This window comes from Pseudophryne corroboree, chromosome 2 (assembly GCF_028390025.1).
Source record: "Pseudophryne corroboree isolate aPseCor3 chromosome 2, aPseCor3.hap2, whole genome shotgun sequence".
NCBI lineage: Eukaryota > Metazoa > Chordata > Amphibia > Anura > Myobatrachidae > Pseudophryne > Pseudophryne corroboree.
This window is the reverse complement of record NC_086445.1, coordinates 111105853-111132644: the sequence shown is the minus strand read 5'-3', so window position 1 is coordinate 111132644 and position 26792 is coordinate 111105853. Positions and strand designations below refer to the sequence as shown.

General features: G+C 47.3%; 1 protein-coding gene across 1 annotated transcript in view; it reads left to right on the top strand.

The window, feature by feature from the left end:
- CUL5 (cullin 5) overlaps window positions 1–26792 on the top strand; it is a 190852-nt gene that overhangs the window by 146596 nt on the left and 17464 nt on the right. Inside the window, exons 11-14 of the mRNA XM_063951611.1 lie at window positions 1659–1723; window positions 2750–2882; window positions 18705–18836; window positions 21336–21459. Coding sequence (XP_063807681.1) covers window positions 1659–1723; window positions 2750–2882; window positions 18705–18836; window positions 21336–21459 — 454 coding nt within the window. The remainder of the gene's footprint in view (window positions 1–1658; window positions 1724–2749; window positions 2883–18704; window positions 18837–21335; window positions 21460–26792) is intronic.

Sequence of the window (26792 nt, the reverse complement as noted above, 5' to 3'; positions counted from 1 at the left end):
ATTAACCTATTTTGGCCCAGGTAGGTAGTTTTCACTGATTTTTCAAGAATTTTTTTGCGGGATGGCTAATATTGACCCAATTAAGAATAATCTAGTGGAATTTTCTTTTTTCAGTATAATGATAAAATATGGAAGTGCTGGCGAGAAAACTATCCACCTGGGCCAAAATGGGTTAAGGGACTGTTGACACCCGTAAAGAGAATTATTAAGCAAAAGACAGGACACGGACACAAAATGTGGTATTTTAATAAAAACACCCCCCACACCACTCTCGTTTGTCTGTTTATTACTTACAATATGAAGGGGTCATGTTCTCTAGGTAATAGGATCCGTGATATTTCCGCAAGTTTAAAGTGCCAATCCGTTTATAAGACTTCTTTTGCCTTTTAACTAAATCCTGTACCCTCTGAACCCACTGCATAACCCTGATTAGTTCTACACCAGTTCACTTGTGGCATTTTGTCCATTTCTTTATGATTGAATTGACATATTCCCAGAAAATAAGTCCAGGGTTCTCTTATTTTGAAATCAGTTGAAATATTTCTATGCAGGTAGACAACTGGGAGTAGTATGGAATCCCGACCGCGGGCATACCGACAGCTGGGCGAGTGCAAATGAGCCTCTTGCGGGCTCGCCGCGCTGCAGGCACGGTGGCACGTGCACGCTATTTATTCTCCCTCCAGGGGGGTCGTTGACCCCCAAGAGGGAGAATAGGTGTCATATGCCGGTTTTCGGTATTCCGGCGCCGGTATACTGAGCGCTGGGATCCCAACAGCCGGCATGCTGAATACCACCCCGACAACTGACTGCTGCAGGGGTTATTGTGGTGTATATTAGCTGTATGGGTGAATACTTGTGCTACATTTCACATTAAGAAAAGACATTGTGATTTTATTTTCATTGGAGTATTTTGTGTAGTAAAGAATCGCAACTCCCCTCCAAAAAGGAAATAAAGTCCAATTTTTGTTTCATGTATGAAAATAAAATGTGGGGGGAAAAAAAACACCAAATGGGATCAGTAGTATTTCCAGCCACAGTGCTATATATAGAGAAACATGGACTTTCATAATCAAGATTCCTTGTTCACGTTTAATAATACGTGGACACCTCTGTAGAGAAGCAGCAGTGTGGTGGTGGCAGCTCATCATGCAGAAGGCAGTAATGAGTTTTGTGACCAGAATTGTAAAGGGGTCATTTCTGAGGGGTGGTATTCATGTGTCCGCCGGTCAGCTGACCGACAGTCACATGACCCTCCATCAGCCCGACGGGTCACTGTCCCGATGGTCGGCATGCCGACCAACAGGGACTATTTCCACTCGTGGGTGTCCACGACACCCATAGAGTGGGAATAGAACCCGTGGCGACCGCAGGTCGCCACCGAGCCCGCAGCGCGGCGAGCGCAGCGAGCCCGCAAGGGGCTTGCTGCACTCGCCCCTCCCCGCCGGTATACTGCCGGGATCCCGGCGTCGGTAAGCTGACCGGCGGTCAGGAGACCGCCGGTCAGCCGTACTACACCCATTTCTGAGTGGTGCTTGAGAGGTTGGAGAGAAATGAAATCCTTTGACAATTTCAATTTCAATTTTTCTCTTACATTTTAATTACAAAAACATCATTACAATGTATTGATCTTGTTATACTGTGTATTTGTTTTCCTTCAGGCATATAAAGCGGTTGTAAATGATGCTACAATATTTAAACTCGAGTTACCACTGAAGCAGAAAGGGTAAAGTCTCACATCTTTATTTCCCAACACAACATAAACTTCTGTTATAACAGGGACTAAATAAAAAGCTGAATCTGGATTTCTAGTTTTGTTTTGTTATTTTAGTTTGGTTTTTTTTTCAAATAAATAAATAGTCTTCTAAGTGTTTAGAATATGTATCTCGGCCAAGGTTTGATCATCTAATTTGGAGTATTGTACAGGGGAGGGAGTTTCTCAATGCACAGGTATTATAATAAGTTGAAATGTGGATTCTTTATCAAGTGAGATTTGTTATAGTTTAAATTACCACATAGATTGTACAGATAATTTATCATCTATATATAATACAGTGGTGGTGTTCCCTCAGAGTAATGCAAAATCTAGAGACAAAAAGAAACCTAAACAGAAATAGGTAAGACTCTTCTATAAAGGGGTACTCTTATCGTTAGCAGAAGTGATGTAAACAAATGGAATAAAACGTAATCTTTAATATTAATCAATAAAATATAGAAAACAGTTATTCCCCAATAGTGGCAAAATATGAACAGACATATACAAGCATTTAGAAAGTGAAACACACAAAATCAAAAAGCACTCTGGTCCTTTTCCAAAAACTGAAAGCAGTTGTATTCACATGTATTCACATTACCCCCTTGTGGGTAAATAGAGATTGTTGATTAGTGTCCACAGATAAAGACAGTGTATGGGCAGACAGGGCTACATTGGCGTTTTCCGGGTTCTGCTGCCCCCCATTTACCTTGGCACTGAATGAGGGGTGAGAGACTGACAGCCCTTAGAAGATAAAGTACACACCAGAGACTATGGAAGCCTTTCCGTTTCTGCTTTTAGCTGTTGAGACCCAAGGTTCAGTGCAGCTAATGAGAGGTCTACTGGTTAAGGTTAAGTTTTATTCCATTTGTTTACATCACTTCTGCTAACGATAAGAGTGCCCCATTGTAGAAGAGTCCTATTTGTTTAGGTTTCTTTTTTTCTCTAATTTGGAGTATTGTCAGAATTTTTGTTTATTTTATCTGATGGTTGTTACAGGGTGGGACTGAAAACACAACCGGAATCAAAGTGCCCGGAATTATTAGCTAATTACTGTGATATGTTGTTGAGGAAAACGCCCCTCAGTAAAAAACTGACTTCAGAAGAAATTGAGGCAAAGCTCAAGGAAGTGGTAAGTCTCTAAGTGACGTCCCTTGGAATGCCGTGGGAAATCACTGCTTTAATGTGCCTATGGAGTTACAGGGCACTGGAGTAGACAACCTTGTGGCCATGTTTTGCAACATTAGTAAAAGTACCCTGTGACCTAACATTGCACTCGGCTACAGTGGTTGCTTTCTCCTACATGGAGCATTGTGGAGTCCCAGAAGACCAGTGATTAGGTATATGTACCAAAACTTCTACAGAGTGGAGAGCTTCTAGCTAATGTTTATCACGTACAATCTATAAAATAGGTAGAAAAACTGGTTGGTTGCTATGGGCACCTTCTGTAATACTGTGTAAAGATAAGAATATAAATGTTGTGGTTTAGGAGGAAGCCAGAGTTACTTCCATGGTGGCTCAGTATTACTTCTTCCTTCAGTACAACTCTCAAATCAGACTGCAACCTGGCAGAGAGGCAAGGATTCTTCCCACAGTCAGAATGGCTGACAAAATTATAGCAAAGTATTGTTGTATTTCTTAATTATAACACTACAGTTGCAAGAAAAAGTATGTGAACCCTTTGGAATTTCCTGGATTTGTGCATAAATTGGTCATAAAATGTGTTCTGATCTTCATCTAAGTCACAACAATAGACAAACACAGTCTGCTGAAATTAATACCACACAAACAATAATATGTTTTCATGGTTTTTATTGAACACACCATTTAAACATTCACAGTGCAGTGTGGACAAAGTATGTGAACCTCTAGGCTAATGACTTCTCCAAGAGCTAATTTGAGTCTAGAGTCGGCCAACCTGGATTCCAATCAATGAGACGAGATTGGAGGTGTTGGTTAAAGCTGCCCTTCCCTATAAAAAACACACACCAGTTTTGAGTTTGCAATTCTCAAGAAGCATTGCCTGATGTGAACCATGCCTCGCAGAAAAGAGCTCTCAAAAGACCTACGATTAAGAATTGTTGACTTGCATAAAGCTGGAAAGGGTTACAAAAGTATCTCTAAAAGCCTTGATGTTCATCAGTCCACGGTAAGACAAATTGTCTATAAATGGATAAAGTTCAGCACTGTTGCTACTCTCCCTAGGAGTGAGCGTCCTGTAAAGATGACTGCAGGAGTACAGCGCAGAATGCTCAATGAGGTGAAGAAAAATCCTAGGGTGTCAGCTAAAGACTTACAGAAATCTCTGGCACATGCTAACATCTCTGTTGACGAATCTACCATACGTAAAACACTGAACAAGAATGGAGTTCATGGGAGGATACCACGGAGGAAGCCACTGCTCTCCAAAAAAACCCATTGCTGCACGTTTGAAGTTTGCAAAAGAGCACCTGAATGTTCCACGGCACTTCTGGCAAAATATTCTGTGGACACATAAAACCAAAGTTGAGTTGTTTGGAAGGAACACACAACACTGTGTGGAGAAAAAAAGGCACAGCACACCAACATCAAAACCTCATCCCAACTGTGAAGTATGGTGGAGGGGGCATCATGGTTTGGGGCTGCTTTGCTGCCTCAGGGCCTGGACAGATTGCCATCATCGACGGAAAAATGAATTCCCAAATTTATCAAGACATTTTGCAGGAGAAGTTAAGGCCATCTGTCCACCAATTGAAGCTCAACAGAAGATGGGTGATGCAACAGCACAACGACCCAAAGCACAGAAGTAGATCAACAACAGAATGGCTTCAACAGAAGAAAATCCGCCTTCTGGAGTGGCCCAGTCAGAGTCCTGACCTCAACTCGATTGAGATGCTGTGGCATGACTTCAAGAGAGCGATTCACACCAGACAACCCAAGAATATTGCTGAACTGAAACAGTTCTGTAAAGAGGAATGGTCCAAAATTCCCCCTGACCCTTGTGCAGGTCTGGTATGCAACTACAGGAAACGTTTGGTTGAGGTTATTGCTGCCAAAGGAGGGTCAACCAGTTATTAAATCCAAGGGTTCACATACTTTGTCCACCCTGCACTGTGAATATTTACGTGGTGTGTTCAATAAAAACATGAGAACATATAATTGTTTGTGTGGTATTAGTTTCAGCAGAGTGTGTTTGTCTATTGTTGTGACTTAGATGAAGATCAGAACTATGGTGGTCAATACCGGGATTTAGGGCCAAAAACGTCCGAGTTTCAATCCCGGGATTGGAAGCTCCAATCCCAGGATTGAGGGATCAGCGTTGAGCATCCACAGGACGCTCAGACGCAGCCCGGCTTCCTACTTCCGGCTCCCCAGCGCAGTGTGAGAGGTCATGCTGCGCCGTCACATGCCGCTGGGAGCCGCCAGGAGAGAGCAGAGGATGTTCCCCACCCGGCCGCCCTTGGTATATTGCGAGTTATGTGTGCGGGGCGAGGAGGCGGCCACATAGTTAAAAGCCAATCCCGGGAATAATAATTTTATTATTGTAATAATAATGACATTAGAAGTACTTGATCATATGGTATAATACAGAAATCTGCACACAATATTTATTAGCTGGCTGGTATATTTAGCATGTATAAAAAGCAATATGTTTCCTTCAGTGTCAGGTCAAATAAGTAAACAGAAACAGGTGCCTTTCTAGAATATAAGCAGCTGAAACAAGTGCTAAGCTTCAGATGGAAAAATAGGTACATTATCCGTTTCTCTGCTGGTGAGTGGAGGTGTCATGCCCAAGGAGTATAACAATTATAAATAGTCTCTTATGCAGAGTATGCAGGTTCCATTAGTAACTACATAGAGTGCGGCAGTTGATCCTCTATTATTAGTGCTGTTATTATCTAAACTTGAAACGTATGTGCACTTAGCACTTCTTTTATCAGTGATGGTATGTGTGCTCCACAGATTATTGTGCACCTCCCAACTGCACCCAGCAGTATGTAATATTATATAGGTATTAACAAACCCAGCAGCTCATCGTCCCAGGAATCCTGCCGCCTGTAGCCGCTGAGTGGAGAGGTCTGCAGTGTATTGCAGTCTGTTTATTTAGCTCTGCTGCTAATTGCTGCTGTTTGAAGACAGTTCTTGATAGTTATAGAAAATCTAAATTTTTTTGTTTGTACTTACTATTAAATCCTTTTCTCTTTGGCTGTTTGAGGAGAGACACCAGCTCACTTGGAGATACGTTTTATCTGTTTCCCTTGTTCTTCTTTCCTAGCCAGGCTTGTGGTAAACTGAGGAAGAGCAGGAAGGCTATAGGAAAGAAATATTTTTTTTTTAAAGTTAGAATTTTTATTGAGGTTGGTCAGTAATCAAAACAGTAACCAGAACAAACTTGTGCAGGGTAATGATATTGAACATGAAAACAAACATTTTACATACCAAATCAGAACAATAGAGACATTTTCATGGAATTATAGGCCAGTAGGTATTAGTAATTTGCGCCCTGCATAACTCTACATGTGTATCTGACTTTTCTCATTTTATTTTACCGATATAGTATAAAATTTATATCAAAACAGAGTGTAGTCTTGTGAAGAGTAAGAGTAGGAAAGCAAAAGGAGAGGGAGAGAGAGAAGAGGCTGGAGAATATATCTTAATAAAGGGGAAACAATGGGAAAATTACATATCGGGAGGCAAGAGGATGGGAACAGTCCACTGTATTGATAACAGAGGGGGGGACAACAGAAGTGATAGAGGTATTAGCATAATTAGCAATATCAACATCAACAGAGTCCGGGCATCAATAAAGACCGAGCGAGGTACCAAGGGGACCAGATGTTGTGGAACTGGGCCACTGTGTTGTTCCTCAGGCTTGTAATATATTCCATACTGGCTATATAATTAATCTTGGTCATCAGTAATGCCTTGGAGGGAGGTTTATGGTCTTTCCAGCATTTAGCTATCAAAGATTTAGCCGCCATGCAAAGTAACATGGTAAGCTTGTCTTGGGGTTTGGGTAGCAATGGTATGGGAGCATGCAGAAGAGCAGTTTCAGGGGAGAGGTCTAGATTATGTCCGCATGTTTGAGCAATAAGTGCTCCTACCATTTTCCAAAAGGGGCGAATAGAGGGGCACGTCCACCATATGTGGAAAAAGGTGCCCTCCTCTCCACAGAGTCTCCAACACTGATTTGATGTCATGGGGTAAATGGAATGAAGTCTGGAGGGAACGAAGTACCACCTGGTGTAGACCTTATAGCATGTTTCTCTGAGTGCCACACTAATGGAGGATTTAGCAATGCGCATTCTGATTTCTTCCCATTGATCATCTTCCAACGGATGGGAGAGATCTGATTCCCAGGCTAATTCATGGGATTCACGGTCAGGGGGGTCTGGGGTCAGAATAGAGTTGTATATCGTTGAGATATTCCCTTTTTTGCCAATTGAAAGTAAACACATATGTTCAAAGGAGGTGGGTGGTTTCAAAGATGTAGTTTTAAGCTGAGATTTGAGAAAGCTAAGGATTTGGATGTAATGGTAATGGCAGGAAAGAAATATTTAGATTTTTATATCTGCCGATGGTGTGACACTGGGGACAGTGGCTATAGCTTAGGGCTTCAGTCCGGGCACCAAGGAGTTAAAACATTTTAGTGCAGCCTGGGAGGCCCCTCCTCCCCTATACCCAGCCTGCACCAGGCCAGTCAGTTTTTTACTTGATGCTCAACAGGAAAGGGCACGTTTCAGGGAGCAGGGCTTACTGCTCTGATAACTTTTTATTTCTTTGATTTTATTCACTGAGCAGCGGCTGCCGCAGTCAGCGCTGCCGCTGCTCGCACTTCTGCTCCGTCCTGACGCCGGGTTCGTGACTTACACAGCCAGCTGCCCCAGCACCTCTCCAGCATCGGGAGCAGCTGCAAGCAGGACGGAGTCTCCAGGTAAGGTTTCCTGCTGGGCTGGCAACCAATCTTGCGGCGCAAACCGCCGGGGAGAGGCAGCTCCTGCAGTCCTGGCAGTGATACCGCGGTCCTCTCCTGTTTGCACCACTAGCGGTACGGTTATCTAGCGGGGAAAAGTCCCTTGGGGGCTCCAGGACTGGGGTTGCATTTCTGTAGCTCCGCCCCCATCTCCAGAGAGTTTTTTTCCTATCATTAGGTTACACTCTTCGCCTTTAACACTCCCACTCCTACTAGCTCAGCGTCCATTTTGGGCTTATCTCTGCTATTATACACGTGGGTTCAGCCTGCACCGAAGTTTGTACATTGTATCCTCAGCTACACGCTACTGTGGAGAGGGGTGGTCTTCAGTATGCCGACTGACGGGATCCCGGCGCACAGTATACCGGCGCCGGAATCCCGACAGCCGGCATACCGACACTTATTCTCCCTCGTGGGGGTCCACGACCCCCCTGGAGGGAGAATAAAATATCGTGGCGAGCGCAGCGAGCCCGCAAGGGGCTCATTTGCGCTCGCCACACTGTCGGTAAGCCGGCGGTCGGGCTCCCGGCGCCGGTATGCTGGTCGCCGGGAGCCTGACCGCCGGCATACCATACTGAACCCATGGAGAGAGCCATCCTGCCTCCCTTTTACCAACACTGCACCAGTGTCAGATTGTATGTCCCTTACCTCACCTCATGGTGTTGGTAAGTGGACCATAGATGCCATTGTTTTCTTTTTCTGTACACTGCCAGGGTGCTGTAGTGCAATAGATTAGATTGTATTGGTATCACTGTTTACCTTAACAGCTGCTACTCCTGTGGTGGGCACACAAATACAGTACCTGACCCACTTATTTGTGGTTCTATAGCCTAGTGTTACTTAGCCCTTATAGTTTTCTCACACACCTATCTGCTTTATCTGTGTCTGTGAGTGTTTTGCTTTCACAACAGGTTTGAACATGTCCTTTAGGGGACCTTCCAAAGCTGCCCAAAAGGAGAAGGGAACAGCTGGACTGCACGCCTATATGTGTACTGCTTGCAAGGAAAATTTCTCTTGCACGGTACAAGACCACACGGGGCTCTGTGACCGTTGCTCTACCGAGCCTGCTGTGGTGGGTTCAATTCCATCTGAGCCAGTTTGGGCTGCCTCCTTGGCCTCTGCTATAAAGGAACTGGCTTCCCGGCTGGCAGCTAACAGAACCCCTCAGGTACCTGTTGCCGCAACTAATGCGGGTTCTTTACCTACTCGGCTGCAACCTCAACCCGCTGAACCCTCCTGGGTCCAAAGGTTGTCACAATCCGTACAGGGATTAGTGCAGGTTTCCAGTAACCTACAGCAAGCCCTGGTTTCTTCATCTAAGCGCAGGAGTAAGAGTTTCTCTGCACCATCTCTGATACCATCAGAGTCCGAGGACCCTCAGGCCCAGGAGGGCCAGATGAGTTTGACCAGGGTAGAGGCACTAGTCAAGGCGGTTAGGGAAGTCCTTCAAATGAAGGATACTGACACCCCGCCTGATGCACAGACTCCGCTTTTTAAGAAGAAAAAGAAGGATCCTTCTGCTTTTCCTCCTTCTACGCAATTGGAGGATCTTTTCAAGGAAGCTTGGTCTCATCCTTACAAAAAGTTTTTGGTAACCAAGAGAGAAGTTCTTGCTTCTACCCCATGGTGGAAGCGGATCGGAAGAAATGGGAGTGTCTCCCGCCTGTAGACTCACATGTAGCCCACCTGGTTAAGTCTTCCACCCTTCTCATCCCGGATGTTACTTCTCTGAAGGAACCTACGGATAGGAAACTTGAGCAGTCCTGGAAATCCATCTACTCCAATGCTGGAGCAGCTCTACACCCTGCAATTGCATCTGCCTGGGTCTCCTTAGCAATAAGCAGCTGGTTAGATGTGTTAACAGAGGGTCTCGGAACATGCACCGTTCTGATCTTATCAAATATGTTGATAATATTAGAGAGTCCAACACCTTTTTAGGTGAGGCGGTTTTGGATGCGGGAACTTTTTCATCCAAGATTTCTGCTGCTTCAGTGGCGGCTAGACGAGCACTGTGGTTGCGCTCCTGGCGTGCTGATGAAAATGCTGTAAAAGCATTGGAGTCCTTGCCTTTTGTGGGAGAGGTCCTCTTTGGTGAGGAACTGAACAAGATTGTAGCCACGGTTGCTGCTTCCAAGATAGCATTTCTTCCTTTGGCTGCGCCAAAGACTAGATCTTCAACTTTTCGCTCCTTTCGCCAACAGGGTAAGGCTGATGGTCAGCCTTCCTCCCGCTCCCAGGCTCCTTCTACCAAGAATTCAAAACCAAAAGGTCATCAATCTTGGCCAGGGAAGTGCCAGGCCCCCAAGCAAACTGGAAAGCCTGCCGCATGACAATCTGGGCTTTCACCTGGAGGCTTCCAGGGTGCGCGGTTGTCATCTTTTTTTGCTTCGCCGAGGTCTGGGGGCAGACTGCGTTGGATGTCTGGGTTCTGGGCATAGTGTCCAGCGGATATGCCCTGTCTTTCAGAGACAGGCCCCCCAGACTTTTCTTCCCACGGGACTGCCAGCAGACCTCGAGAAGACGACCGCACTTCAGGACACAGTACATTCCCTACTTCTTTGGAAGGTCATTGACACAGTACCAGTTCTCCAACAAGGGACGGAATTTATTTGAATCTATTTCTCGTTCCAAAGCCAGACGGCACATTCCGTCCTGTACTGAACCTTCAAACCCTGAACAAGTTTCTCAGGGTTCCAAAATTTTGCATGGAATCCCTCAAATCTATCATGCAAGCCTTGAAACAGGGAGACTTTATGGCCTCCTTGGACGTCCAAGATGCCTATCTGCACATCCCCATTCGGGAAAACCATCAGAGGTTTCTCAGGTTCGTTATTCAGAAGAAACATTACCAATTCCAGGCATTACCGTTCGGACGCTCCACGGCACCACAAGTCTTCACCAAGGTGATGGCAGTGATGACGGCGCATTTGCGACTACATTGTGTCTGCATCTTACCATACCTGGATGATCTTCTCCTAATGGCACAGTCTCAGGTCCAGTCTTCAGGAGCACATCGACATCACGCTGACAATTCTTCAGTCACACGGTTGGCTGATAAATTAGCGGAAATCCAGCCTCACACTATCTCAGCGCATGACACACTTGGGGCTCTATTGGACACACAAGTGCAGGGAATCTTTCTCCCGGATTACAGGCCATGATTCGCAGGTTTCTGGGTCGAAAAAAGGTATCCATTCACTTCTGCATGCAACTGTTGGAAAAGATGGTGTCTTTTCGAGATGGTGGAATATGCGCAGTTCCATTCAAGACCATTACAATTGGAACTTGTATGGAATTGGGATCACTCTCCATGACATCTCAAATCGCAGACTATTCTACTCACCAGGGACACTCGTCTGTCACTCCTTTGGTGGTTCCAAACATCACACTTAAACAAGGGTCGTTCCTTCTGCAAACTGAATTGGGTAGTACTCATGACGGATGCGGGTGGGGCGCGGTCGTGGAAGATCACTCCTTCCAAGGTCGGTGGACTCTTCAGGAGAGCCAACTCTCCTTCAATGTACTGAAACAGCGAGTGGTGTTCAGGGCCTTGACTCATGCGGGTCCTCTGTTACATCACCGTCTGCTAAGAATCCAGTCGGACAATGCGACGACAGTCGCCTACATAAACCACCAGGGTGGCACTCGCAGTCAAGCAGCCATGATGGAAGTCATCCATGTTTTGCGGCGGGCAGAGAAGTATCTACCGGCCCTCTCCGCAGTGTACATTCCCGGGGTGTTAAATTGGGAAGCGGACTTCCTCAGCCGCCAGGATGTCCATTCCAGCGAATGGTCACTCCATCCTGCAGTCTTCCAGCTGCTGGTCCAACGGTGAGGCCTGCCACAAATCGACCCATTTGCATCCCGGCAAAATCACAAGCTTCCCTGCTATGGAGCGCGCACAAGGGACCCAGGCGCATACTTAACAGATGCCTTAGCGGTACCTTGGCCTTTTCACTTGGTGTATCTCTTTCCACCAGTGGTCCTTCTCCCAAGAGTCCTTCACAAACTCAAATCAGAGACCGTGATCGTTATCCTGGTTACGCCTCATTGGCCGAAGAGGGCCTGGTATGCAGATCTCCTAGCCCTATCTGTAGCACCTCCATGGCGCCTTCCTTTCCGTCCAGACTTGCTGTCTCAGGGTCCCTGTCTACATCCGGATCTTCAACGGTTGTCTTTGACGGCCTGGCTATTGAGAGGGCAGTCTTGAGAAACAAAGGTTTCTCTACTAAGGTCATTGACACTATGATTGCAGCTAGAAAACCTTCCACTGCTAGGATATACTACAGGATCTGGCACACCTTTTTCAGATGTTGTCATACTCGACATTTTGACCCGTTTTGGTTCAGCACGTAGGGTTTCGGACTTGGGAGCTCTGTCTCGCAAGTCCTTCTTCTTGATTTTTCATCCAGATCAGGCTCTGTACCCGTCTGGATTAACTACCTAAAGTGGTTTCTAGATTTCATATCAATCAGGAAATTGTTGTTCCAACCTTTTCTCCTTCGGATTCTGCTAGGGATGTTGACGCTGTGGCCACTCTTGATGTGGTCAGGGCTTCGCGTAATTATGTGCACCGCACTAATCTGTTACGAAAAACGGATTCCTTGTTCCTTTACGATGAACATAAACGGGGCTGGCTGGCCAGCCTGCAAGCAGACTATTGCCATATGGTTGCGCCTTATTATTCGTCAGGTTACCTGTTGGATGGGAAGCCGGTTCCGGCATCAGTCAAGGCCCATTCCACAAGGTCAGTTGGAACCTCGTGGGCGGCTCGCCGGGGACTTCGGCAGAGCAACTTTGCAGGGCTGCTACATGGTCTTCAGCCCATACTTTTCTTCGGTTCTATAGATTTACCTTTGCATCAGCTTATGCGGCTTTTGGTCCTCAGTGCAGCTCGGGAGCGTTCCCGCCCGTAAAGGGACAGCTTTGGGACGTCCCACCCTTTCGCTCCTTGCGAGCGTGTTTATCGGACATGTTCTCCTGCTTGTCCCGCGGCTTTGTGGGTTTGGTTCTTGTATGTTCCTGCCTTCCTTTCCTGTTCCTGGCTTGTATAGTAATAAACAGGCTTGGGTATAGGGGAGGAGGGGCCTCCCAAGCTGCACGCAAATGTTTTAACTCCTTGGTGCCTAAGCTATACCCACTGTCCCCAGTGTCAACCATGGCCTCAGAAAAAAGGATTTTACAGGTAAGACAAAAATCCCCTTTTCTCTAACGTCCTAGTGGATGCTGGGACTCCGTCAGGACCATGGGGAATAGCGGGCTCCGCAGGAGACAGGGCACATCTAAAAAAGCTTTTAGGTCACATGGTGCGTACTGGCTCCTCCCCCTATGACCCTCCTCCAAGCCTCAGTTAGGTTTTTGTGCCCGTCCGAGAGGGTGCAATCTAGGTGGCTCTCCTAAAGAGCTGTTTAGAAAAGGTTTTTTTTAGGTTTCAATCTCAGTGATTCCTGCTGGCAACAGGATCACTGCATCGAGGGACTTAGGGGAGAGATTTCCAACTCACCTGCGTGCAGGATGGATTGGAGTCTTAGGCTACTGGACACTTAGCTCCAGAGGGAGTCGGAACACAGGTCAGCCTGGGGTTCGTCCCGGAGCCGCGCCGCCGATCCCCCTTACAGACGCTGAAGAGACGGCAGAACGGAGGTCCGGAAAGCAGGCGGCAGAAGACTCCTCAGTCTTCTTGAAGGTAGCGCACAGCACGGCAGCTGTGCGCCATTGTTGTCACACGGCTCACTGACTCAGTCACGGAGGGTGCAGGGCGCTGCTGGGGGCGCCCTGGGCAGCAATATAATTACCTTTAGTGGCAAAATAAATACATCACATATAGCCATTAAGGCTATATGTATGTATTTTAACCCAGGCCAGTTTCTTAAAAACCGGGGAAAAGCCCGCCGAAAAAGGGGCGGAGCTTATTCTCCTCAGCACTCAGCGCCATTTTCCTGCTCAGCTCCGCTGGTGAGGAAGGCTCCCAGGTCTCTCCCCTGCACTGCACTACAGAAACAGGGTAACAAAGAGAAGGGGGGCATAAATTGGCGATATTTATATATTAAGAGCGCATATATAGTAAACAACACCTTCTAGGGTTGTTTATATACATTTATAGCGCTTTTGGTGTGTGCTGGCAAACTCTCCCTCTGTCTCCCCAAAGGGCTAGGGGGTCCTGTCTTCGATTAGAGCATTCCCTGTGTGGCTGCTGTGTGTCGGTACGTGTGTGTCGACATGTATGAGGACGATGTTGGTGTGGAGGCAGAGCAATTGCCGATGATGGTAATGTCACCCCCTAGGGAGTCGACACCGGAATGGATGGCTTTAGTTATGGAATTACGTGATAATGTCAGCACATTACAAAAGTCAGTTGACGAAATAAGACGCCCGGCAAACCAGTTAGTACCGGTTCAGGCGTCTCAGACACCGTCAGGGGCTGTAAAACGTCCTTTACCTCAGTCAGTCGACACGGGTACCGACACAGATGAATCTAGTGTCGACGGTGAAGAAACAAACGTATTTTCCAATAGGGCCACACGTTATATGATCACGGCAATGAAGGAGGCTTTGCAGATCTCTGATACTGCTGGTACCTCAAAAAGGGGTATTATGTGGGGGGTGAAAAAACTACCTGTATTTTTTCCAGAATCAGAGGAATTGAATGACGTGTGTGATGAAGCGTGGGTTAACCCCGATAGAAAACTGCTAATTTCCAAGAAGTTATTGGCATTATACCCTTTCCCACCAGAGGTTAGGGCGCGCTGGGAAACACCCCCTAGGGTGGATAAGGCGCTCACACGTTTATCAAAGCAAGTGGCGTTGCCGTCTCCTGATACGGCCGCCCTCAAGGATCCAGCAGATAGGAGGCTGGAAACTACACTGAAGAGTATATACACACATACTGGTGTTATACTGCGACCGGCAATAGCCTCAGCCTGGATGTGCAGTGCTGGGGTAGTGTGGTTAGATTCTCTGACTGAAAATATTGATACCCTGGATAGGGACAGTATTTTATTGACTCTAGAGCAATTAAAGGATGCTTTCCTTTATATGCGAGATGCTCAGAGGGATGTTTGTACTCTAGCATCAAGAGTAAGCGCGATGTCCATATCTGCCAGAAGAAGTTTATGGACGCGACAGTGGTCAGGTGATGCGGATTCCAAGAGACATATGGAAGTATTGCCATATTAAGGAGAGGAATTGTTTGGGGTCGGTCTTTCGGACCTGGTGGCCACGGCAACTGCCGGCAAATCCACTTTTTTACCTCAGACCCCCTCCCAACAGAAAAAGACACCGTCTTTTCAGCCGCAGTCCTTTCGCTCCTATAAAAAGCGACCAAAAGGACAGTCTTATCTGCCGCGAGGCAGAGGAAAGGGTAAGAAAGGGCAGCAAGCAGCCCCTGCCCAGGAACAGAAGCCCGCCCCGGCTTCTACAAAGCCATCAGCATGACGCTGGGGCTTTACAAGCGGACTCAGGAACGGTGGGGGGTCGACTCAAGATTTTCAGCAATCAATGGGTTCACTCACAAGTGGACCCGTGGGTCCTGCAGATAGTATCTCAGGGTTACATGCTGGTGTTCGAAAGGTCTCCCCCTCGCCGGTTCCTAAAGTCTGCTTTACCAACGTCTCCCTCAGAAAGGACGTCGGTTTTGGAAGCCATTCACAAGCTGTATTCTCAGCAGGTGATAGTCAAGGTACCCCTCCTACAACAGGGAAAGGGGTATTATTCCACACTATTTGTGGTACCGAAACCGGACGGTTCGGTAAGGCCTATTCTAAATCTGAAATCCTTGAACCTGTACATAAAGAAATTCAAGTTCAAGATGGAGTCACTCAGAGCAGTGATAGCGAATCTGGAAGAAGGAGACTTCATGGTGTCCTTGGACATAAAAGATGCTTATCTACATGTCCCGATTTACCCCTCACACCAAGGGTATCTCAGGTTCGTGATACAAGACTGTCATTATCAGTTTCAAACGCTGCCGTTTGGGTTGTCCACGGCCCCTCGGGTCTTTACCAAGGTAATGACCGAAATGATGGTTCTTCTACGAAGAAAAGGCGTATTAATTATCCCTTACTTGGACGATCTCCTGATAAGGGCAAAGTCCAGAGAACAGCTGGAAGTCGGTGTAGCGCTAACACAAGTAGTGCTTCAGCAACACGGGTGGATTCTAAATCTTCCAAAATCTCAATTGACCCCGACAACACATCTGCTGTTCCTGGGCATGATTCTGGACACGGTTCAGAAAAAGGTATTTCTCCCGGAAGAGAAAGCAAGGGAGTTATCCGAACTTGTCAAGAACCTCCTAAAACCAGGAACTGTGTCAGTACATCAATGCACAAGAGTCCTGGGAAAGATGGTGGCTTCGTACGAAGCGATTCCATTCGGCAGATTCCATGCACGAACATTTCAGTGGGATCTGCTGGACAAATGGTCCGGATCGCATCTGCACATGCATCAGCGGATAACACTGTCACCGAGAACAAGGTTGTCTCTCCTGTGGTGGTTGCAGACTGCCCATCTGTTAGTGGGCCGCAGATTCGGCATACAGGACTGGGTCCTGGTGACTACGGATGCCAGCCTACGAGGTTGGGGAGCAGTCACAAAGGGAAGAAACTTCCAGGGCGTGTGGTCAAACCTGGAGACGTCTCTTCACATAAATATACTGGAGCTAAGAGCGATCTACAATGCTCTAAGCCTGGCAAAATCGCTGCTTCAGGGTCAGCCGGTGTTGATCCAGTCCGACAACATCACGGCAGTCGCCCACGTAAACCGACAAGGCGGCACGAGAAGCAGGAGTGCAATGGCAGAAGCTGCAAGGATTCTGCGCTGGGCGGAGAATCATGTCGTAGCACTGTCAGCAGTGTTCATCCCGGGAGTGGACAACTGGGAAGCAGATTTCCTCAGCAGACACGACCTTCACCCGGGAGAGTGGGGACTTCATCCAGAAGTTTTCCACATGATTGTGAACCGTTGGGAAAAACCAAAGGTGGACATGATGGCGTCTCGCCTCAACAAAAGAGGAGTAAGAACAATACTGGTAGCTCCGGACTTGCCAAGAAGAACTTGGTATCCGGAACTTCAAGAGATGCTCACGGAGGATCCGTGGCCTCTACCTCTAAGAAGGGATCTGCTTCAGCAGGGACCTTGTATGTTCCAAGACTTACCGCGGCTGCGTTTGACGGCATGGCGGTTGAACGCCGGATTCTAAAAGAGAAGGGCATTCCTGAGGAAGTTATTCCTACTTTAATTAAAGCCAGGAAAGAAGTGACCGCACAACATTATCACCGCATTTGGAGAAAATATGTTGCGTGGTGTGAGGCCAAGAAGGCTCCAACGGAAGAATTTCAATTGGGTCGATTCTTACACTTCCTGCAAGCAGGATTGTCTATGGGCCTCAAATTGGGGTCCATTAAAGTTCAAATTTCGGCCTTATCAATTTTCTTCCAGAAGGAATTGGCGTCAGTGCCTGAAGTACAAACTTTTGTCAAAGGTGTACTACATATACAACCCCCAATAGTGCCTCCAGTGGCACCGTGGGATTTGAACGTGGTTCTAAATTTTCTCAAATCTCATTGGTTTGAGCCTTTAAAATCGGTAGATTTAAAATACCTTACATGGAAGGTAACCATGCTGTTGGCCCTGGCTTCAGCCAGGAGAGTTTCGGAGTTGGCAGCTTTGTCATACAAAAGCCCATATCTGATATTCCATTCGGACAGGGCAGAATTGAGGACACGTCCTCAATTTCTCCCTAAGGTGGTTTCGGCATTTCACTTGAACCAGCCTATTGTGGTGCCTGCGGCTACTAGCGACTTGGAGGACTCCAAGTTACTGGACGTTGTCAGAGCATTAAAAATATATATTTCAAGGACAGCTGGAGTCAGAAAATCTGACTCGTTGTTTACATTGTATGCACCCAACAAGTTGGGTGCTCCTGCGTCTAAACAGACGATTGCACGTTGGATATGTAGTACAATCCAACTTGCACATTCTGTGGCAGGCCTGCCACAGCCTAAATCTGTAAAGGCCCATTCCACAAGGAAAGTGGGCTCATCCTGGGCGGCTGCCCGAGGAGTCTCGGCATTACAACTTTGCCGAGCAGCTACGTGGTCAGGGGAGAACACGTTTGTAAAATTTTACAAATTTGATACTCTGGCTAAAGAGGACCTGGAGTTCTCTCATTCGGTGCTGCAGAGTCATCCGCACTCTCCCGCCCGTTTGGGAGCTTTGGTATAATCCCCATGGTCCTGACGGAGTCCCAGCATCCACTAGGACGTTAGAGAAAATAAGAATTTACTTACCGATAATTCTATTTCTCATAGTCCGTAGTGGATGCTGGGTGCCCATCCCAAGTGCGGATTGTCTGCAATGCTTGTACATAGTTATTGTTACAAAAATCGGGTTATTACTGTTGTTGTGAGCCATCTGTTCAGAGGCTACTTCGTTTGTGTTATCATACTGTTAACTGGGTTCAGATCACAAGTTGTACGGTGTGATTGGTGTGGCTGGTATGAGTCTTACCCGGGATTCAAGATCCTTCCTTATTGTGTACGCTCGTCCGGGCACAGTACCTAACTGAGGCTTGGAGGAGGGTCATAGGGGGAGGAGCCAGTACGCACCATGTGACCTAAAAGCTTTTTTAGATGTGCCCTGTCTCCTGCGGAGCCCGCTATTCCCCATGGTCCTGACGGAGTCCCAGCATCCACTACGGACTATGAGAAATAGAATTATCGGTAAGTAAATTCTTATTTTTCCCAATGTCCTGTTTCCTAGGCAGTGCAACATAGTAGCCTATCCTGTTTGTCCTCGTTTACCATTTCATAAAAGGATGGCTAGCAAAGGAAATCGTCCCTTTTCCCATGTTCCCAGAACATAATAACCGAGTAGGTGTGAGCAAACCCTCGAGCAAAGGTGTCAGAGAATTACTTGTGCTGTAGTAATGCTTTCTTTGATTTTGGAAGGAGATGGAAACCATGTGTGTACTATGTAATGACATGTAATCTCCACTGTCCACAGCTGCTGGTGCTCAAGTATGTACAGAACAAAGATGTCTTCATGCGGTACCACAAAGCTCACCTTACCAGGCGTCTCATCCTGGACATCTCCGCCGACAGTGAGATTGAAGAGAACATGGTGGAGTGGCTCAGGGTGAGAACAAATCCTTTAACCAGTGATTAGGTTATCTTGTAGCAGTTTCATTCCTTGCAGCAGTCATGTGCACATTCATGAGGGACTCTGAATTATCTATAGTCCTTCATTAACCACTTAGCTGATGATTTTATTTTTCCTCTCTCAAATAGTGACTCTTTTTTTTTTATTTAAGTAAAAAAATATGTTTAAAATAAATGAAAATATTTTACTGAGAAACAAATACATGCCTAGGGGGTTGTTAGGGGGAGCTCATTAGTCCATAGGAAGTACAGTAGGGGGGGTTGCACACCCTGCACCTTTTAGATTCCATGTACCTGTCTGCCAGTGCCAAAGCAAAATGTTGCAGTTGCTAATTTAATGGAATCTGTGCGGTAGAGCGATCACTGGGAAAATGGAGCTGGTGCAATGTCCCTGATGATTAGCATATGCACAGTAGATTCTGGCACAGTGCCCGCATGGATGCTGAATACTGAACACTCCACTCTAAATCCTCCCCTGGATGCATATGCAGAACGGATTTCCTCATTAACAGTTGGGGAACTGATGCGAACGTCATGATCGCATGGGATGCAGTTGTGTCAGTAATTGTGCCCCCTGGTAGCGCCGCTTACAAACACTAAAGATAAACACACAAAAAAACAGTACTCACCTGCCCTGCTCCTGCTTCCCAGCTGCTACTGCTCAGTCTCCGCAGTCACTCTGAGTCCGGCCACGTCTCCGCCCGTCTGACGCCCGTGCGTGTGAGGTCATGACGTCACACGCAAGTCACGGAGCGCGGGGGGGAGGAGGGAGGTAGAGAGCTGACGCAGCTCAGGCTCTCAGCGGTCAGTGACTTGACAGCTGCGGCTGCGAGCTGCATGCGGCCAGGCGGAGGTTCCTGTACTGTCTTGGGCGCCTGGAGCTCAAGCTCCACTGAAACCACCCTCCCTACGCCCCTGATCATAACGACCTATCGCGGGTCGCATGCGATATCTTCCAGCCCACACATGATCCAGATAATGAAGGACAGAAAAGTGATTGTTCATTTGTTCATTAAATTTACCTGGTGTGTTCTACCTTGTGTGTTTGGCTAATTGGGCATGGTCTGGGCCAAAGGGAATTTGGCCCAACCATCGACCTATTTGCCGTCGTTCAGGTGTTTACCCACAATATGAATGTATACGGAGAATAGACAAATAGCGCCCAGGAGTAGTACTTTTTTGTCTTTTGTACAAATGTTTCTTAACTAGTGACCTCTCCTTTGCCAACGGGGATTTCAACCAAACCTTTATTCTACCCATTTTTCATTTGTACACTACAGCTTACAAGTATTTATTAAGTTGTATAGCAACAATTATGCTATAGTCTTACAGCATGAGTAACAAAATCAGGCACTTTCCGTGATCGCTGAGAGCGGGTTCTCTGGAATGTTATGCTGCTTAATTTTCAGTATACAGGATATACATTGATTTAAATGGTGAATTGACGCGATTATACCAGTCCACAGTCTCCTGCACCAAGCCATTGACACTGCCATTGCAGAACTAAATCTGTTTGGCTTTTTTATAGTGCCTGATCTTTTCTTTTAGAATTTGCTAATACAACCCAAAAATCATTGTTCCCTCAGTGACTGCAGTCATGATAGCGTAGAGATCCAAACCATGACACTGACAGCCGTGCTTTATGGTCGGGATTTTTGTTATAATGCAGTTTTTATTTAATCCAAACAGCCGGAATATCAGAAGAAAGCATTTTAATTTTGTTTTGTCATCTTCATTTTAGAGCTGTTATATTAGGCATCTTTGGCTCCTCCTGAATAATGTGTTCTGTACTAGGAAAGTGTATTGTTGACCACTCCGGGACTAAGTGTTCTGTTTTCTCCATTTATACACAGTCTGCTTCTCATCTTTATAATCCGGGCTGGATAAAGGTTGTGGGGGCCCCACCAATAGATCTGATATCCTGCCCCACAGTGCCTGCCCCCTTCCCCACCCAACGTGCCCCTCTGTACTTCCCTCTCATGGTTGGCTCCTCCTGAATGCTTCCGGCTCTGTGCCCCTGCTGCATACATCGCAGATCGGCTCCCGAGTCCCCTCATCACATTCACAGACGTGGTGTTGGGAGATGCTCTGCACTGTACACTCTGCAGCACTGACTCTGCATGCAGAATAGCCGCCGCCGCAGCCCCCGTACAGGAACAGGTGCCTCTGAGCACCTGTTCTTGCAATTGCAGGGTCACACCAACCCTGTGTGGTTTTCCACAGGTAAACGCCTATGTTGCCTCCTCCTTATTCTGTCCTTGTTTGGAATTGATATTGTAACCATGTTTTAGTGTTACAAGCATTGATTACCATTCTTCAGAAATCACCATTTTATTCCCTTCCCCAAACCTAACCAGACTACGATGTATTGCTTCTTGAATTACATATTTAACATATATTTTTACATTTATTTTGCCAAATGACTTACCCGCTGCACTGGTTTAGTTGCTTTCTGTCTGCCCTGTGCACTTTACAGGAAGTGGGGATGCCTGCGGATTACGTGAATAAACTGGCCCGAATGTTCCAGGATATTAAAGTGTCTGAAGATTTAAACCAGGCTTTCAAAGAAATGCATAAAAACAATAGGCTTGCACTTCCAGGTAGGAGTTGTGTTCCATCTCAATGTAAGTGCTTGTTGGCACAGATATAGTTCACTTGCAAACGGTAAGATTTGTTACTGTTCTTAGTTCTGTACAGTAGTCATCATGTAACCGTCACACTGACCTCTTACTAAATGCTATTGTCTAATAGACAGAAATGTTAGGTTGGGTGGTGGCAACACAACAAGTCTGAACATCGGTCCAATGTCTGGTTGTCCTACTGGTTGGCATTGGTCAGTTTTGCGGTGGCCACAGTGCAATATTAGAGTGGTGGTCCCAGACACTATGAATTCAGGCATACAGCATAGCAAACATTATTATTATTATTATTATTCGTTTCTTATATTGCGCTTTACAATTGGAACAACAGTGATCGAGCAAAACTGGGTAATAACAATCAGAGACAGAGGTAGGAAGGCCCTGCTCATAAGCTTACAGTATATAGGGAAATGGGCATAGATACACAAGGATAGATGCTACCTATTGCATAATGGTCCAGCCAGATTGCTTGGTTCTTAATGTGCTGCGTGATGTGGTCACACTGCAGTGTTGGCCAGGGGGCAGGAGGATGTGAAAGTGAGAGACATAATATGTGCCGTTATGTGTGGACTGTATAGAGGGGATACATTTGAGTAGGATAGCTTATGAAGTACATAGACAAAGAGAAAAATACTCTGTTAAGGGTCGGGTGCACACAAACCCTTCCTGCGAAGGTTACCATAGCTTACGAATGTTATCTTCTATTACATTTCTTCTGTTTCTCTGACGTCCTAGTGGATGCTGGGGACTCCGTAAGGACCATGGGGAATAGCGGCTCCGCAGGAGACTGGGCACAACTAAGAAAGATTTAGGACTACCTGGTGTGCACTGGCTCCTCCCTCTATGCCCCTCCTCCAGACCCCAGTTAGAATTTTGTGCCCGGCCGAGCTGGTTGCACACTAGGGGCTCTCCTGAGCTCTTAGAAAAGAAAGTATATTTAGGTTTTTTATTTTCAGTGAGATCTGCTGGCAACAGACTCACTGCTACGAGGGACTGAGGGGAGAAGAAGCGAACCTACCTGCTTGCAGCTAGCTTGGGCTTCTTAGGCTACTGGACACCATTGGCTCCAGAGGGATCGAACACAGGCCCAGCCTCGGTCGTCCGGTCCCGGAGCCGCGCCGCCGTCCCCCTTGCAGAGCCAGAAGCAAGAAGAACGTCCAGGAAATTGGCGGCTGAAGACTCCGGTCTTCATTAAGGTAGCACACAGCACTGCAGCTGTGCGCCATTGCTCCCCATGCACACCACACACTCCGGTCACTGATGGGTGCAGGGCGCTGGGGGGGGGCGCCCTGGGCTGCAATAAGAGTACCTTAGCTTGGCAAAAAAACACATAATATAGTCAGTAAGACTATATATGTGTAAAATCCCCTGCCAAAAATATCCTGAAAAAAGCGGGAGAAGTCCGCCGAGAAGGGGGCGGGGCTATCTCCCTCAGCACACTGGCGCCATTTCCTCTCACAGCTCCGCTGGAAGGACGCTCCCAAGGCTCTCCCCTGCAGTTTCCAGGCTCAATAGGGTAAAAAAGAGAGGGGGGGCACTAAATTTAGGCGCAAACTGTGTATTATAGCAGCTATCGGGGAAAAATCACTGTGTGTAGTGTGTATCCCTGCATTATATAGCGCTCTGGTGTGTGCTGGCATACTCTCTCTCTGTCTCCCCAAAGGACTTTGTGGGGTCCTGTCCTCAGTCAGAGCATTCCCTGTGTGTGTGCGGTGTGTCGGTACTGCTGTGTCGACATGTTTGATGAGGCTTATGTGGAGGCGGGGCAGGTGCCGATAAATGTGATGTCACCCCCTGCGGGGTCGACACCTGAATGGATGGACATGTGGAAGGAATTACGCGACAGTGTCAACTCCTTACATAAAAGGTTTGACGACATAGCAGATGTGGGACAGCCGGCTTCTCTGCCCGTGCCTGCCCAGGCGTCTCAAAAGCCATCAGGGGCTCTAAAACGCCCACTACCTCAGATGGCAGACACAGATGTCGACACGGATACTGACTCCAGTGTCGACGACGATGAGACTAGTGTACATTCCAATAGAGCCACTCGTTATATGATTACGGCAATGAAAAATGTGTTGCACATTTCTGATATTACCCCAGGTACCACAAAAAAGGGTATTATGTTTGGGGAGAAAAAGCTACCAGTGGTTTTTCCCCCTTCTGATGAATTAAATGAAATGTGTGAAGAAGCGTGGGCTTCCCCCGATAAGAAACTGGTAATTTCTAAAAAGTTACTTATGGCGTACCCTTTCCAGCCAGAGGACAGGTCACGTTGGGAGACATCCCCTAGGGTGGATAAAGTGCTCACACGTCTGTCAAAAAAGGTGGCACTACCGTCTCCGGACACGGCTGCCCTAAAGGAGCCTGCGGATAGAAAGCAGGAGGCTATCCTGAAGTCTGTATATACACACTCAAGAATTATACTGAGACCGGCTATTGCTTCAGCATGGATGTGCAGTGCTGCAGCTGCGTGGTCAGATTCCCTGTCGGAAAACATTGATACCCTAGACAGGGACACAATATTGCTAACCGTAGAGCATATTAAAGACGCTGTCTTATACATGAGAGATGCACAGAGGGATATTTGCCGGCTGGCATCTAAAATAAACGCAATGTCCATTTCTGCTAGGAGAGGATTGTGGACTCGGCAGTGGACAGGAGATACAGATTCTAAAAGGCACATGGAAGTTTTGCCTTACAAGGGTGAGGAGTTGTTTGGGGATGGTCTCTCGGACCTCGTTTCCACAGCGACAGCTGGGAAGTCAGCATTTTTACCCCATGTTCCCTCACAGCCAAAGAAAGCACCGTATTATCAGGTACAGTCCTTTCGGCCCCAGAAAGGCAAGCGGGTTAGAGGCGCGTCCTTTCTGCCCAGAGGCAGAGGTAGAGGGAAAAAGCTGCAACATACAGCAAGTTCCCAGGAACAAAAGTCCTCCCCCGCTTCCTCTAAGTCCACCGCATGACGCTGGGGCTCCACAGGCGGAGCCAGGTACGGTGGGGGCCCGTCTCAAGAACTTCAGTGACCAGTGGGCTCGCTCACGGGTGGATCCCTGGATTCTACAAGTAGTATCTCAGGGGTACAAGCTGGAATTTGAGACATCTCCCCCTCGCCGTTTCCTCAAATCTGCCTTGCCGACAGCTCCCCCGGACAGGGAGGCAGTGCTGGAGGCGATTCACAAGCTGTATTCTCGGCAGGTGATAATCAAGGTACCCCTCCTTCAACAAGGACGGGGTTACTATTCCACAATGTTTGTGGTACCGAAACCGGACGGTTCGGTGAGACCCATTTTAAATTTAAAATCCTTGAACACTTATATAAGAAGGTTCAAGTTCAAGATGGAATCGCTCAGGGCGGTGATTGCAAGCCTGGACGAGGGGGATTACATGGTATCACTGGACATCAAGGATGCTTACCTGCATGTCCCCATTTACCCTCCTCACCAGGAGTACCTCAGATTTGTGGTACAGGACTGTCATTACCAATTCCAGACGTTGCCGTTTGGTCTGTCCACGGCACCGAGGGTATTTACCAAGGTAATGGCCGAAATGATGATACTCCTTCGGAAAAAGGGAGTTTTAATTATCCCGTACTTGGACGATCTCCTTATAAAGGCGAGGTCCAGGGAACAGTTGTTGATCGGAGTAGCACTAGCTCGGGAAGTGCTACAACAGCACGGCTGGATCCTGAATATTCCAAAGTCGCAGCTGGTTCCTACAACGCGTCTACTGTTCCTGGGGATGGTTCTGGACACAGAACAGAAAAAAGTGTTTCTCCCGGAGGAGAAGGCCAAGGAGTTGTCATCTCTAGTCAGAGACCTCCTAAAACCAAAACAGGTGTCGGTGCACCACTGCACGCGAGTCCTGGGAAAGATGGTGGCTTCTTACGAAGCAATTCCATTCGGAAGGTTCCATGCAAGGATCTTTCAGTGGGATCTGTTGGACAAGTGGTCCGGATCGCATCTTCAGATGCATCGGCTGATAACCCTGTCTCCAAGGGCCAGGGTGTCGCTGCTGTGGTGGCTGCAGAGTGCTCATCTTCTAGAGGGCCGCAGATTCGGCATACAGGACTGGATCCTGGTGACCACGGATGCCAGCCTTCGAGGTTGGGGGGCAGTCACACAGGGAAGAAACTTCCAGGGACAATGGTCGAGTCAGGAGACTTCCCTACACATAAATATTCTGGAACTAAGGGCCATTTACAATGCCCTAAGTCAGGCAAGACCCCTGCTTCAACACCAGCCGGTGCTGATCCAGTCAGACAACATCACGGCGGTCGCCCATGTAAACCGACAGGGCGGCACAAGAAGCAGGATGGCGATGGCAGAAGCCACAAGGATTCTCCGATGGGCGGAAAATCATGTGTTAGCACTGTCAGCAGTGTTCATTCCCGGAGTAGACAACTGGGAAGCAGACTTTCTCAGCAGACACGACCTCCACCCGGGAGAGTGGGGACTTCATCCAGAAGTTTTCCAAATGGTTGTACACTGGTGGGAAAGGCCACGGGTGGACATGATGGCGTCCCGCCTCAACAAAAAGCTAAAAAGATATTGCACCAGGTCAAGGGACCCTCAGGCGATAGCTGTGGACGCTTTAGTGACACCGTGGGTGTACCAGTCGGTTTATGTGTTCCCTCCTCTTCCTCTCATACCCAAGGTACTGAGGATAATAAGAAGGAGAAGAGTAAGAACTATAATCATTGTTCCGGATTGGCCAAGAAGAGCTTGGTACCCAGAACTTCAAGAAATGATATCAGAGGAACCATGGCCTCTGCCGCTCAGACAGGACCTGCTGCAGCAGGGAGCCTGTCTGTTCCAAGACTTACCGCGACTGCGTTTGACGGCATGGCGGTTGAACGCCGGATCCTGAAGGAAAAGGGCATTCCGGAGGAAGTCATCCCTACGCTGATTAAAGCTAGGAAGGAGGTGACCGCGAACCATTATCACCGCATATGGCGAAAATATGTTGCGTGGTGTGAGGCCAGAATGGCCCCAACGGAGGAATTTCAGCTGGGTCGATTTCTGCACTTCCTACAGTCAGGGGTGTCTATGGGCCTCAATTTAGGTTCCATTAAGGTCCAGATTTCGGCTCTGTCGATTTTCTTCCAAAAAGAACTGGCTTCACTGCCTGAAGTTCAGACGTTTGTTAAAGGAGTGCTGCATATTCAGCCCCCTTTTGTGCCTCCAGTGGCACCTTGGGATCTCAATGTGGTGTTGGATTTCCTTAAGTCACATTGGTTTGAGCCACTTAAAACCGTGGAACTAAAATATCTCACGTGGAAAGTGGTCATGCTG